This window comes from Rhododendron vialii, chromosome 13a (genome assembly GCF_030253575.1).
Source record: "Rhododendron vialii isolate Sample 1 chromosome 13a, ASM3025357v1".
NCBI classification, from domain to species: domain Eukaryota; kingdom Viridiplantae; phylum Streptophyta; class Magnoliopsida; order Ericales; family Ericaceae; genus Rhododendron; species Rhododendron vialii.
In genome coordinates, this window is record NC_080569.1 from 1860904 (window position 1) to 1875115 (window position 14212).

A 14212-nucleotide genomic window follows, 5' to 3' on the forward strand; every position below is an offset into this window, starting at 1 on the left:
AATTTAGAAACATCTTAGCAATTAATCAAATTTTGGTCCTTGGATAATCAAAACTACCAACTTTTTGCCAATAATCAAATTTAATTATCTTCGCATTTCCTCAATTAAGTATATGATCAGTACACAAAAACCTTTTTTTTTCCATTTTCAACATGTTTATAACAAAAATATTTTTAAAAATAGTTTTTCACATGTTTTTTTTTATTAAAACTGTTTTTCCCAAAAAAAATTTAAACAGTTTTTTTTTACTAAAACTTTTTTTTTCAAAAACTGTTCTTTTGAAAGAAAAAAAAATTATATTCAAAAACTATTTTTTTAAAAACTTTTTCCCAAAAACTTTCAAAAAAACTATTTTCTCTTTTTCTAATAACCGATTTTTATTAGTTTGAAAACTATTTTTAAAAATTTGTTTTCTATGCCACAATTTATAGATTTTTATAAGTTAAAAATTAGATGTGGCAAGTTTTGATTATTCAATTTTGATTGATTGTACAATTGTGGACTTCTACATTACTAACCTTAGCAACCCCTTAAATGGATAATCAAAAAATAATGTAACAACTTTTGATTATTCCACTGTAGATGCTCTAAAAAAAGGGTTGAAATAGTTTTGAGCCCAAACAATCTCTTTAAATTCCTTTTTGTGGAGGTTCCACTGCCTACTCCAGTTGGTAAACTTCGCTCCCCTCCTTACAAGAGGTGGAGGTTCGAGCTCCCTTGGAGCGGTTGGGGGATTCGGAGCTATGGAAAACTGCTGGACTCTCCTTGTGCTAACCTACTTGGGGCGATTGGGGGTCCGGAGCTATGAAAAGTTGTTGGACTCTCCTTGTGCTAACCTAACTCACCCCGTTAATTGCTCGGCTAAATATTGCCAACTGGCTTATTTTTTTGTCCTTATTCAAATTTTTTCGTGTTTATTAGTTTTTCGTCAATTTTTTGGAGATTATTGTATCGCCATAACGAGAGGAATCTAAAAAAGCAAAATATTATGATCGATATCCAAATTTTTTTAAATAAAAACGAAAAAATTGACTTATTGGTTTTTTTTTTGTCTTTATTCAAAAAAATTAGGTTTCGATCGTAAATTTTTACTTTTTAGATTTCTCATGTCATGACGATGCAATAATCTCAAAAAATTGATGAAAAACTAATAAATACGAAAAAAAATTGAATAAGAAAAAAAAATCAATTGACTTATTTAGCCGAACGAGGCTATTTGTGGGTCTATTTTTAACTTTTGAGTAAACACAAGTACGAGTACTACAGTAATTTGTCAAAAATGGGGGGAGGCTATTTACGATGTTTTTACCAAACTTATTAGTAGCATATTTACACTCGGACCCCTCTTAGGTTGGCTACCGTAATACTCCGTACAATACCAAATCACGTAGTCCCCAATCATCACTCTTATCAAATCAAGCCATCCCCCACTCTCAAATCCAAGCTCTCCATCGCCATATTCTTCTGGTTGCGCCCCGCCAATTAGTATTTCCTCAATTCGTACCAAGAGATTCGCATCTCCGACTTCTGCCGCTCCACCACTCTCCCATTCTCTTACTACTTCGATTCCTCGTAACAACACTCCACAAAGGTCAGCTCTAACACTTTAAAAAAATTTCACTTTTTTTTTTTTAACTGTTCCTCTGCATTGTTCGCTCTTCTGCACTTTCAATTATTTGTATTTCTAGGGTTTCAACGTCAAATTCGCTTCACTCTAGGGCTTTCTTTCGTTTTTCGACTTGACATTTTTTACATGCTTCTAGGGTGACTGTAAATATGTAGATATACGTGTGTATTGTGTTAACGTGTTTCTGTTCTCGTCAGCTTCAGATTTCGAAGAATGAGGGACACGAGGGAAGAACCATCAAGCAGCTCTGGACATCAAGTTAGTAGTACTATTCATTGGATAGAACAGTTTTGGATTTTAATAAGCCCCGATTCGCTTAAGCTGCACTTCGCAGTCGTTTGAATTATACTGACCACCTTAATGTTTCGCATCAGTGATGCGCCAGTGAATTAGAGTTTCATCAGTTTTATGCATGGCATTGGTGAAAATTCAGAAAAAGATATCAGTGAAGTACTGTTTGCTGATTTTTATGTTTTGTAATTAAGCAGTAGAAGAGAGTTTGATTTCACAAGTTTCGGACTTTAATTAAGCAGTAGAAGTGACTTTATAGACTATTTGTGATTTTTCATGAACAAGGCTGAGGTTGGATGACAGTGGTAGCGGAAACAACGATCTTTGTTGTTTCCGTTACTAGCATACGGTGATCTACAAGTTGTCTCTTGCAATTAGGCTTCATCTTTGAAAGAAATCTTATCCTGATTATGAGCTTTTGAGTTGCTTGTTTAAACTGCCCTTATCAGTGCCTTGTAGTTCTCAGTAGAACTTCTAGGCCATCTTGTTTGGGGCCATTGCATTAGCTTCATTACCCTTCTTCATTCAGTTATAGCTTACCTTCTTTTTGCACTCATAGTTTCCTCCTTATGGACAGGCCGTTGACTTGATTTCAGCAGTGAAAGAATTACATAATGTCGGCTCTCTAGGGCTTACTAAGCTAATCAAGGACTCTGAGAATAATATCATCCAGACCTTCACTCAAATTGGGTCATCTAGTCAGGTTGGTGCTTATTTTAAAGAACTAATGTTTTATCAATCGCCACAAGAGACTCCTGTTTGTGTGTTTTTTTTAAAAATCAGTTTGAGATATTTTGCTGTTTCAGTTTGATGTGGAAAAGATTGCAAGGTGTCTTCCTTTGCATCTTATTGCAAAGGTCATGTTATCTGCAAGAGATGAAGCCTCATACAAATATTTGTTATGTGGAATTCGACTCGTACATTCCTTGTGTGATCTAGCACCAAGATATCCCAAGCTGGAGCAGGTTAGCATGGGTTCTGCATTACTATGTAAGACAAGTCATAAGTACATCTGTTTGCTTTCAGATACCAGATATGGTACTGGATATATAGGAAAAATGTATCATCAACTAATTTTCAATCATGGGTACATGTATATCCTAACGATACTGAACCGACTGCCATTATCAGTATCAACCCAATAGCAATTTATATAAGCTAAATTTTCGAAGTGACCAGTATGTTTCTTGTGGTTATATCTGGTATTGAGAGAAAAATGGTAAAGCAATTCGAGAGAAGGAAGACTGAGCTTCAGTCCTATGCTCTTAGAGCGTGGATGAAATAAGAGTCAAAGATCACTTGCCCTCTTTGGCACTTGTATCATAGGGGTTGTCAGTACTCAGTAGTATGTGCGGTGAAATCAGATGATTAGTTCAGGGTTCCACCTAAACAGGAGTTCATCGGAACTTGTTTCAATGGGAACCAGACTACCAGACTTTTGTAACAGTTCTGGCTTGCCCATGAAGGCATTGAGCTACCTACCTGCATCATCTCCAATAGATCAGCATATACCCGCATGCTTTGCCTACGTTGCACTTGTCACTAGTCATGTAAAAGTGGTTATTTGGAGTTTTGAAGTACTTGCTCGTGTGGTTGCTGACATTATTTTGGGGACACCCCTATTTATTTAGAGTATTAACATATGCTAAGAGGAACAGGGAGTAGATCTCCCACTCAACCCTTTGAATTTTGATCAATGTTCCTTGAAGGTCCCCAATAGATCTTGGCATTAACTTCCATGTTATTTCTACTTGTCAACTAGTCTGGATGCTTCCTCAAATTGTTTGAAATTTGTTATTAATTTGGAGATTTTAGTTGTCTACATATAGTTTTAGTGCAACTTTTGAAATAGGAGGCCATTCAAAAAAAAAAAAAAAAACTTTTGAAATAGGAGAAGGGATAGTTTAGTTTTAGTTGTTCATAGGGTTGTGATTTTCTTTTTTGAACTGATCATATCGTTGTGATTTGTTTTACATTTTTTAATTTATGAATATACTTCTCTTAGTTTGCTTTGCTTGCGGAAGTTTACGTTCCTTGTAATCTTCTTTGTTAATCTCTTTGAATTTGTAACTAGCATTTACTTAAGCCGATCAAAAAACTAGCATTTACTTAAGAGTTTGTAGGAGTCTCATAGTACCGGGGAAAACCAAACTTATGTAGGAATAGTTTTCTTTCAGATTCTGCTTGATGATGTGAAAGTATCAGAGCAGCTTCTTGAGTTGGTCTTTTATCTTCTTGTTGTCCTCAGCAATCATAGACAGGTTAACCGTTTATCCTCTTCTTTTATATCTATCTTTCATAATGTATGCCTGTGCTAAGGCCTTTATGATTTGATGTAGGAACATCATGCTTCAAGTCATATGCCACTATTGCATTCAGCTTTAGTGGCTTGCAGTCTGTACCTATTAACAGGTTGCATTGCCTCTCAGTGGCAGGATATCGCTTCTGTTTTAGTTGCTCACCGTCAGGTATAATTTTTTTACTCTTCATCATTAGCTGTGGAACACTCTGGAAGATACCCTAATGTTTATTTCATTTATGTAATTTAATCTCCTGTCTACTTTTTTCTTTTTTTTTTTCCAATGAAAATCTGCAATCTACTTGTTGGCATATGAAACTTTGTATGGAGATTGATTGCTCTGAAATTTGTTCTCTCATAGTTGATCCACATTTTGTTGTTGGATAGTCTTGAATCTCTTGATTATGAGTTGAGCTTGACTTTGAGGCCAACGCACTAGGCAAATGGTTAATCAGGAAACTCTTTGTTATAGGTTTATATATTCATGGACGCAGCTTTTGCAGCACTGCGGGTAGACATCAAGTTTCTTCAGTTCAAGCTGTCAGGTCAATGTTATGATTTTCAGAGGGAGTCAAGTTCTAATGCTGAAGGAACACTGAACAATCTGTGCCAACTGTGCGAAGCTTCTTTGCAGTTTCTTCAATCCTTGTGTCAACAGAAGTCATTCCGAGAGCGCCTTGTTAAGAATAAGGTTTGATCAAGACCTCTCTCACTCAATCTGTTGGAATTAAGGAGAGTTGGAGATGTTATTGTATCTTTTGTAACATGAAAATGGGGCTAATTAGACTTTCCTGTGTGAAGCAAGAGAAACAAGAAGTAACCAAGGTAGACTTAATGTTCTCCTGTCTGCACTTGAACTTGTCTTTGGAGTACTTGTTGGACTTCACAGACATCCAAAATCTACGAATTTGGAGTGGGATTAAAGACCAAAAAATTAATAGTTTGTTACGTGAATTGAGAGGTAATAGGAGATATGCCATGCCCAGGTTAAGTCACGATGACATAATAGTATGATTGCTTACACGAGAAACTGAACATATTTGTTCGTGATCTCAAAGTTTTAGTCATTACTCACGCGAGAAGCATACATTGTTGGCTGCAAATATTCTCCGGTTTGACAAGTGTCTATTATTAGCTGCTATTCTACACATCTTGCATGAATTGGCAAAAACTCTTGTAACCACGAATCCGTTTACACTGAATGTTTGTGCTGACTTTCGGTGTCTTTCTGTCTTCTAATTGTAAACCACCCCTTTGTTTCATGCCCTGAGTTTTAACTTGCGTTTCTTTTGCATATAAGGCATCTTCTTATTGTTCATCAGTGCAGAGTCTGGTTTTGTTGCTGTTTCAGGAACTATGTAGAGAAGGTGGTGTTCTTTTGCTGGCTCGATCTATTTTGAAACTGAACGTGACATGGTTTAGAGAATCTCCCTCAGTTGTGGCTGCTGTGTTTAGGCTAAAGTCAAAAGTTTTATCAATTGTAAGTCTTAAGCAACTAATGTAAATTTTTAAAAGCATTCTACTCTTCACTTTTGGCTAATTGAATTTCATAGCTTTTGATATATGATGCTTCTCTCAATGATGTCCTTTCACTAACCTGTCACAGTCCTCTTCTGCAGCTGTTGCATCTTTGTGAAGCAGAGAGTTTATCTTACTTGGATGAGGTTGCCAGCACTCCTCGAAGCATGGATGTGGCAAAGTCTGTCGCATTAGAGGTTGGTTCTCAGGATATGTGTTGCTGTATATTCAAAAGTAGGTGTTCTTCTTGTAGATGAATCATAAATTCTGTTTGTATAGGCAAGAATTGTACTGGGGAGACAATGTGCTCACTTTGTAGTGCTAATCATCTAGAGTATTTGTTGCATTGGTGGTGCTTTGGGAAATCGTGAGAATTATTTGTTTAAAAGAAGTAGAATGCCCCAACTTTAACACAGCTGCGACGGATTGAAGAAGAAGAGTAGATACAGAAGAGGTTGCTTTCTGTGATATTTTATACCCTTCCTGAGTCGAAACTCTAGGCCGGAGAGTTCCATGGAGGAGATATCTCCTAATTTTTCTTCTGGTTCCTAGTGAGAATGACCATTTCCCATGACAGAGACCTGATTGTTTAAGTACTCCAAGTTATGCAAAAAAGTCGACATATTAGAGTGGTTTTGTATAGGAAATATATTCCTATATTTTTTTTTATAACTTTCGACCGCCCATGATAAATTTCCCGTTCTTCAATATTTAAAATGCACTAGTGGGAAAGAAAATTCGTCCTTCCTGTTTCTCTTAAAATGCTTTCTTTCACATTAGGACAGTTATATTTACCCAGCATACTAAAATTTTAAGGTTAGGAGAATCTGTGGCTTTGACGCATCCATATGCAACACAGTTGTTTTTAAACTGAGAGCTAAATTGGACAATAGTGGAGGAATGCATCAAAAGAGTTTTCAAGCTACCGTGCCAATTTGACTATGAGAAATTGTTTGACAACCCCTTTTGTATTCATCTATTTGTTGACTATCGGAAACATAGCACATACTACTCATGTGTCATGCTTTTTGAAATTTCTTCACGTGTGGCAGTTTTTTGGATTATTTCTCATGACAAAGCCATCTCTGACCCTCATTTCTTCCTTCATCATGATCAGCTTGTTATTAAGAGGTACATGTCTGTATGTGTATGTCATGTGACGCATCATAGAGTTTTGACAATCATGGTGGTGTTTTCTGTACTATTAAAATATCATGTTTGTGACGTCATTTGCCTCTCCAATTTGTTTCTTTATCACGGTCAGCGTACTCGTTTTGGAAATCCTCGTGTTTATCCATGCAACCTTCAGATTCACAAGCTTGTTGATTTAATTCAACTGCATGGTGTAGGTTCTTAAAATACTGAAGGCTATGGTTGTGAGGGGTTACGAAATATGCCCAACAGGGCTTTTGCAACTGAATGCAATGCGCCTGGCAGATATCTTCTCTGATGACTCAAATTTTCGATCTTACATCACAATATACTTTGTAAGCTTTTTGCTAATGCCCTTAGCTTTCCCTGAGTCTCTATAATTCGTGTACTTTTGCCACTTGTGTCGATTTTCTTGTTGTTACTTGTTAGTTTTCCTGGAAGCACGGGAATTATATATTTGACTGGATATGTTCCATTTTATGTCAATGTTGATACTTATGCTCTAGAATAAATTCTATAATGACGTTTGTGACATTGATTGCATATCTCTCAGACAGAAATTTTGACTGCTATTTTTTCACTCCCACATCGAGAGTTCTTGTCTAGTTGGTGTTCATCCAATCTCCCAATTTGGGAAGAAGATGCTACTCTGGAGTATGACTCATTTGGGGCAGCTGGACATGTTTTGGATTTGTTTTCTTCATCAGATTTGCCAAATGTAACGATTTCAAGATCTGATTTCATTCCTAGTAACATGCCACGTGTCGCATTTGCACATCAGAGGACGTCATTATTGGTCAAAGTAATAGCAAATCTCCATTGTTATGTTCCAGGGCTCTGTAAAGGTGTGCTAGCAACATATTTTTTGTGCGTACCCAGTACCCAACTGCTGTGACCAGTATCATGTTGAAATTCGTGTCATCATTAAGAGTAATTTTTTGTTTCGATCCACAGAGGAGGAGGATGTCTTCCTCAACAAGTTTCTTGAGTGCCTCCGAAGGGAGCTACCTAAATTATCCGCTTCTGATGCTGAAAAAGCTGGCATTGTTAGCAGGAACCTACGTAAATATGTCTATCTCAGATTACTTCTGTGTGCAGAGTTAAATATGTTTCTGCATTCCAAATAATGCACTTGTATATTACAGGTTCATTGTTGAGCCATGCTGAATCTCTGACTCCTCCATACTTAAATGAGGACGATGTACATCTCTTCAGGTGATCTGTACCTGAATTGTTGAATCCTCTGTTTCGTTCTTCTTTTTCCCATGTTTCCTGTATATTTTGTTTGGAGTTTCTCAACATCATCATGGTTATCTCTCAACTAACCCAACAGTAATTTTTTATTTGAACCCAGCAGTAATCAATCACATGCATTGCTTCACATGATTGCAAGCTAATAAATCGATAACCTTTACTTTCTGCCAGTAGCTATGTAGTTGAATGTATTTGACTCTGGTGGTCTCCTAATGCTGTGTTAACTCCTGAAGACCAGCAACGAACAACTTGAGACCCCTCTTACACACAAAATTCACTTAAATCTTGAAATAATACCTAAGTCGGCGCTTCACTGTACATACCTTCATTGATTTATTAGCATGTTCCTTTTAAGTCCTTTGACATTACAATATGAGGACATTTTGCAGGGGTGAAACCGGGATTTTCTTGCAAGGGGTTTCGGATTGTAAAAGTTCATTTATAGGAAATATATTGGAAAGCAAACCCCCAGAAAAATAAAAACAGTGACCGTTCCCTAATATTATGTAAGACATAAATGAAAATTAATTGTCTCTAATACGAACAACTCAACCCAAAACCTTGGTTTACCAAGGACGAAACATTTGTTAAGTTCTTAACTTCCAATTTTATTTGATCTGATACTAAATTTTCTGTAATGGTATTTTAAGTTATTTCATTTACTTCTATTTCTTGGTTTAAAGCTGGTTCTTGGATTGGTACATAATACCGGCCCAAGTTACTCAAAGTGTATTTGGTTTATACCTAGAAACTTTGATTAGGAGCCACACCTGTACAACTTTTTCTCTATATTATACAAGGTTTGGGCTTACAATTTTGTTTGTACGGTATGTCGGTATGTATGTATAGACATAGAATTAAATTAGGACCTCCCCGAGCCAAGGTCCACCGCCAACCGTTTGTCAAAAGATAGATTTGGCCCTTTTACCTGTTTTTCCAGCCGATGATCCAGAAGCATGGCTGATTGTTTAGTAAAAGGAGAGTACTCATCTTATCCCATGGTCCTCATATTCATGGGGCTTACATGTCAAAGAATCTCGCTGATGCGTTAGCAAGTCTTTATGTCTGTATATGAGTTCTTTTTTTAAATATTCGAAATTATCCCCCAAAAACTATCCTCAGTGAGGTCCCTATTGTGCGACATGAACCCTGCTCAACTCCTATTGCTGTAGCATGAGATTCTATTTCAGCCACACAGATTGTTGTAAGTATGAGTTAGAGAATCTTTACGAGGAGATATTTGCTGGCCATGAACTTGGCCATCTATATATACAAATGCATTTGATCATTTATCTGTCTTTCACTTCTTTTGTGACAGAACCTCTGCAAAGAGTTTGTTTTATGTCATAGAATTGGCTATATATGCACTTAATGGTCCATTGTGATTATTTATCTGTTGTCCTCTTCATTTGTTCATTTTGCTATGTACGGTTTCCCTTGAACTTAAGCTAGTGTTACATTTTAAGAGGTCATAAAACAAATCCATAAAACTTCTGTTGCAGGGTTTTCTTAATGCGGCTAGAACCATTGATTACTCCTGCTGAGATCGAAGTTAAGAGGGTGCAGGTAGATACTTATTCTAAGTTTATTACTAATGTCTGTTTCTCGTTTAGTTTCACACCGGAATGTGTTCTCGCTTTTCCTTATTGATAGTTGTGGTCAACTTTTTATGTTTTGGCGACTCAATATGACCAAACTGTGCTGCCTGATGAAATTTAGGAACGCAAATTAGAGGGGTCGATATGTGGAAATCGTCAATTCTAAGTATCAGCAAGCAGTGGCATGTGAATGTGGATGTCGAACGTGATATTGTTGTAGTCCAAAATTCCTAAGTACCTTAAAATGATTTAATGGTTTGCCAGTTTTGGTTTTATTTAACTATGTTATGAAGCTGTCTGCTACGAGACCTATTTGCAGCCCGGAGCCACCTAAAGCCCAGAAGGGGCAGCTGGGAACATTTTCTTTAAAACATTGCAATTTAACCTATAATTAGCAAACATTTTGCTCCTCTAAAATATTTCATGTGCACCCTCTTTGTTTCCCCTCTCCCATTTCGTTGTCTCCCCTCTCCTCTTTTCTATGATGTTATTATTCTGTAGTTATGTTGAGATGTTGGCATTTAGTGTGATACTCTTGTATACTCTCTTTTCAGTCTACATTTGTAATCTTTACGTTATGTCATTGCATTTTAGTTTAATGTTTCAAGTATCCCATTTCTAAGATGTCAAAAGTACTTTTATTGAAGTTTGCTAGCCAAAATTTATTTTTTTGGTTTCAAATGGTGCTGATCATTATGTTTAGAACCTTAAACAACATAAACTATGTCCAATAGAAAAATGAGATCAGTATTATCAACAGCAAAAAAATATATGGGCCAATCCAAACATAACCCCAATAAAAATTATGGCATGTTGAATCTAGCTGGCTTCAGTCAGCCTATGTTTCGCTATAGACCGGGTTTGCACAAGCTTGGTCATATCTTTCTACGCCTTTATGTTACCCCTTAGTGTTTTTATTTTACTTTTATTTAACTCTATTATGTTTGTGTGAGTTGGGTAGGGTGATTTGTATGCCGTCTGGGAGATTGTCTCCAATTCCCTTTTTTTTTTTTTTTGATATGTGAAGGAATGATGTGTGATTCTCTTTTAGGAGGCTCAAAGTGCAGGGGGATGCTCATCGCCCATAATAGAAAAGGTAGATACAGATACTAACAGACTTGGTTACCTGAAAGAGGGCACGTCAGAGAACTCAGCTTTCCAAGATGAGGACCAGTCCTATATAAGGGGCAACTGTATAGGTCAAACTGATGATATCATGTGGCAAGTTAAGGGGGAAGACAAGGGTAAATCTGGTATGATGGCTGAGGGATCGAGGGAGATTGAGAGATGCATCCAAAAAGTTGAAACCAGTGGTTCAGATTCAAGCTCTACACGTGGAAAGAACTGTACTAGTCAAATGCACAATGTTGAGTTTCCGAAATCAGGTGAGCATAGCAAACAAAGTGGGTTTGAAGGACTTAAAGAGGATGAAAAGGGTGAAGCTGTTATATGTGAACAGAAGCAACAAAGAAAACGAAAGCGCACCATAATGAATGATATACAGATCGCACTGATCGAGAAGGCGCTCTTGGAAGAACCTGGCATGCAGCGCAATGCTGCTTGGGTACAATCTTGGGCTGAGAAACTAAGTGCCTATGTATGTAAAGAGTGCACATCTGCTTCTTAAGTTGTGTGAAGTTTGATTTGGCAGTTCTAGAATTAACCGTAAGATGTACTTGTTTCCTAAGAGTTTTCTTTTTTCCTTTACCAGGGTTCTGAGGTTACGACTTCTCAGCTAAAAAATTGGTAACCAGCCCTCTTCTTTTTATAAACCGTAGTTCTGTAGTTCGGCTTTTTTTTCGCTTCTCAGTTCATTGGTGCCATAGTAATCGTACAGAAGATATGGTAGCTCCAGATACTTGCAGAATCGATTCCATAGATCCAGATACGAACTGAATTTGTTACAAGTACATGGAATTTGTTGACATGTTGAGTTGTTAAGCTTTGTAAGATTTTAGTTTTCTTTTTCTTTTTCTTCATGTTTGATGGTAAATTAGTCTCCCTTAGTTTCTTTTATTTTTTCTTTGGCTGGATAAATGCATCTCATAACATCCCAAATACCCATCTAATGAGCCTAGCAAGCTAGCTAAGTGCGATAGTGATTGATTTCTTATCATTATTGATGTATGTTTGTTCTTATTGACAGCCTAGCAAGCTAATGGTTGTCTCTTTTCGTTATTACAAAGTTTTTTGTCATATAATATTCTGGAAATTAAAGACAGTTGTTGGTACTGCCAGCGCAGTGCCCCCTCTTATGTATCTGACCAGTTTCTTTTCTCATAGAAACATTTGGTTTCCTTTTTGGTCCCCTCTCTCTCTCTCTCATTAACAGGTTGAATAACCGAAAAGCGAGGCTAGCCCGAGCAGCAAAGGATGTTCGTGGGCCTTCTGAAGAGGACAATGGTGTTCCTGACAAGCAAGGTGGGTCAGGACGCGTGTCCCACGATGAATCAGCTGAGAGTCCAACCGAGGACGTTTATATCACATCAACTCCAGGAGGGACTCATCAGAGCACCATTAGGGAGTCCACATCTAGAACTGGCTCCAAGGAAAAAGCAGACATTCAGCTTGCAGATTTCAATAACTTTCCCGCTAAGCATTGTTTCCGGTGGGGTCCTGGTCAGGATGTTTTGCTTTTGAATCTGGAAGGAGAGGAAATTGGAACGGGAAAGGTGTATCAGGTACGAGGCACATGGGATTCATGTAATTTGGAGGAATCAGAGATGTGTGTGGTGGATGTTAACATGATTAGGACTGAGAGTCATACGGGGCTTCCAATCCCAGTTGGAATGGATGCAAAACTGGGGGTAAGAACGTTGTGGGCATTGAACAAACTTTTAGCCGCCTAGGTGAATAGCTTTTCGCATCGCCAGCTTGAAGGATCAGGTAAGAACTGTTCATAACCTTCAAGCATTTAGTTATATTTGTCTACCTTGGATAGAATGTTATATGTGTCTACAAGCATTTATCCTTTTTCTTTGCGAGGTTGGGTGGTTGTCCAAGGGCACATCTTGTACTGTGGTTGGCTTTTTAGACATAAGCCAGCATATTTGGTCTATGATTTTCTTTATTTACTTCTTCTTCTTCTTTCTTGCTACTCCATATTTCTTTTTAGGGCTCTGTGCTATGCAAATCTCCTTTGAATTTCCCAAGGATATGTTTGGAACTAAGGAAAGAAAAGCAAAGTAAAGGACAGGAAAGAATTTTGCTTGATTCATATGTTTGGGAGGAAGAGAAGAAGAATCTTGAGAAAAAACGCGTGGGAAGTTAATTTGACACTTCGATGCCTTTTCTTTCCACTTTTGTCTCTATCAGTTTTAGTTAATAATTTTTCTTTTTAGAATCAATGAAAGTTATTTTCCTTCTCAGTCTCTTTGCTCTACTGCGCAAAACTAAATAGAGATGATGAACCCGTCATGTGTAATTTCTTTCCTAATTTACTCTCGTTTCCTTTTAATTTCCTTGAACTTCTGAACACAAGCTTGCAAAATCATGTGAACACTATCAAGATGGATCTGCTCCCCCTTCACAAAACCGATCCTTACTGATAATTTCTCGCTAATTGTTGCAGAACGGAGCTATCGCAGCAGGAGTGCAGGTTCACTGGTTGGGCGTCGAGGGAAAATCTCAAGAATCCCAAGGAAAACCGCCCCAATGCACATGGTCGTAGCAAAATGCTAGGGAGGCCGACTCACGAAAAATGGTTACTGGCACCCCTGGTCGCTGGGATAGCATCCAATGAGCTCTACTAACCGAGTGTAGGACCATGTATAGCATTCTATGGCAGAAAGATAGAATGGTAATTCAGTGAAGGAGGCTTTCACTCAGGGTCCTCAAATTAATATTTAACTTTAATCAGGTTCCATTTTGTACTTTAAAATTACTATGGATAATGGAATTAGCAACAAAATTTATGATAGTGAAAATTCCATGGATATCTCTTTCAGCCTTATATGATCTCCTCATGGCAGCAGCTCAGATTTATGCTACTACTTGGGTGAGAAACGAAAAGAAAGTGGTGTGGTTTCTCTTAATGATGCGAAAAGATAAGAAAGGAGAATGTTTTCTCTCCATCTCATTCGGGTAGACCTTCTCCTTTTTCTTTTCACCACATCTCACCATTTCTGGTGAGAAATAAACATGGCTCCATAAGGGGTTCTTGATTTTCATTTTCTCATCCTTTCTCACTTTTTTAACCATCCAAACAAAGAAGAGGAAGTTCTTCCCCTCCATTTTTTTTCTTTTCTCCTGGAAAGAAAGCCTTTTCTTTTCTCCTGAAACCCAATACAAAAATAAAATAATAATAATAATCATTACTCTGAGAGACTGATTTTAAACCCGATACAAAATAATTTTTTTTCAAGCACAGCCCCAAACACAGGCCCATCTATTAGTTCTTGACCGGCCCAACTGCAGGGCTATCAGTTCAATTCAGGTCCATCTCAACATATCCGGATATTAATTATCAAAACA

The 14212-nt window shown here is 37.4% G+C and overlaps 1 protein-coding gene across 2 annotated transcripts; it reads left to right on the forward strand.

The window, feature by feature from the left end:
- The first annotated feature begins 1376 nt into the window (after positions 1 to 1376).
- On the forward strand, positions 1377 to 13676 carry LOC131315154 (nodulin homeobox). Of its 2 annotated transcripts, none has more exons than XM_058344246.1 (17): positions 1377 to 1591; positions 1825 to 1885; positions 2496 to 2621; positions 2725 to 2883; positions 4096 to 4179; positions 4258 to 4386; positions 4690 to 4908; positions 5569 to 5697; positions 5837 to 5932; positions 7085 to 7222; positions 7441 to 7732; positions 7842 to 7949; positions 8033 to 8102; positions 9644 to 9707; positions 10791 to 11336; positions 11451 to 11485; positions 12072 to 13676. In XM_058344246.1, the coding sequence occupies exons 2-17, from the start codon at positions 1841 to 1843 to the stop codon at positions 12586 to 12588; spliced, it is 2757 nt and encodes a 918-aa protein (XP_058200229.1). In that variant the 5' UTR covers positions 1377 to 1591; positions 1825 to 1840; the 3' UTR covers positions 12589 to 13676. The 2 variants fall into 2 exon arrangements, with proteins under 2 accessions (XP_058200229.1, XP_058200230.1); XM_058344247.1 differs by having other exon boundaries at positions 1831 to 1885.
- The last annotated feature ends 536 nt before the right edge of the window (positions 13677 to 14212 follow it).

What these genes read in the sequence shown, in the direction of transcription:
- LOC131315154 (XM_058344246.1), top strand. Translation starts at nt 1,841, where the DNA reads ATGAGGGACACGAGGGAAGAACCATCAAGCAGCTCTGGACATCAA. An exon ending in TTTTAGTTGCTCACCGTCAG is followed by an intron (nt 4,387 to 4,689) that starts GTATAATTTTTT and finishes TCTTTGTTATAG; the next exon opens with GTTTATATATTCATGGACGC. An exon ending in GACGATGTACATCTCTTCAG is followed by an intron (nt 8,103 to 9,643) that starts GTGATCTGTACC and finishes CTTCTGTTGCAG; the next exon opens with GGTTTTCTTAATGCGGCTAG.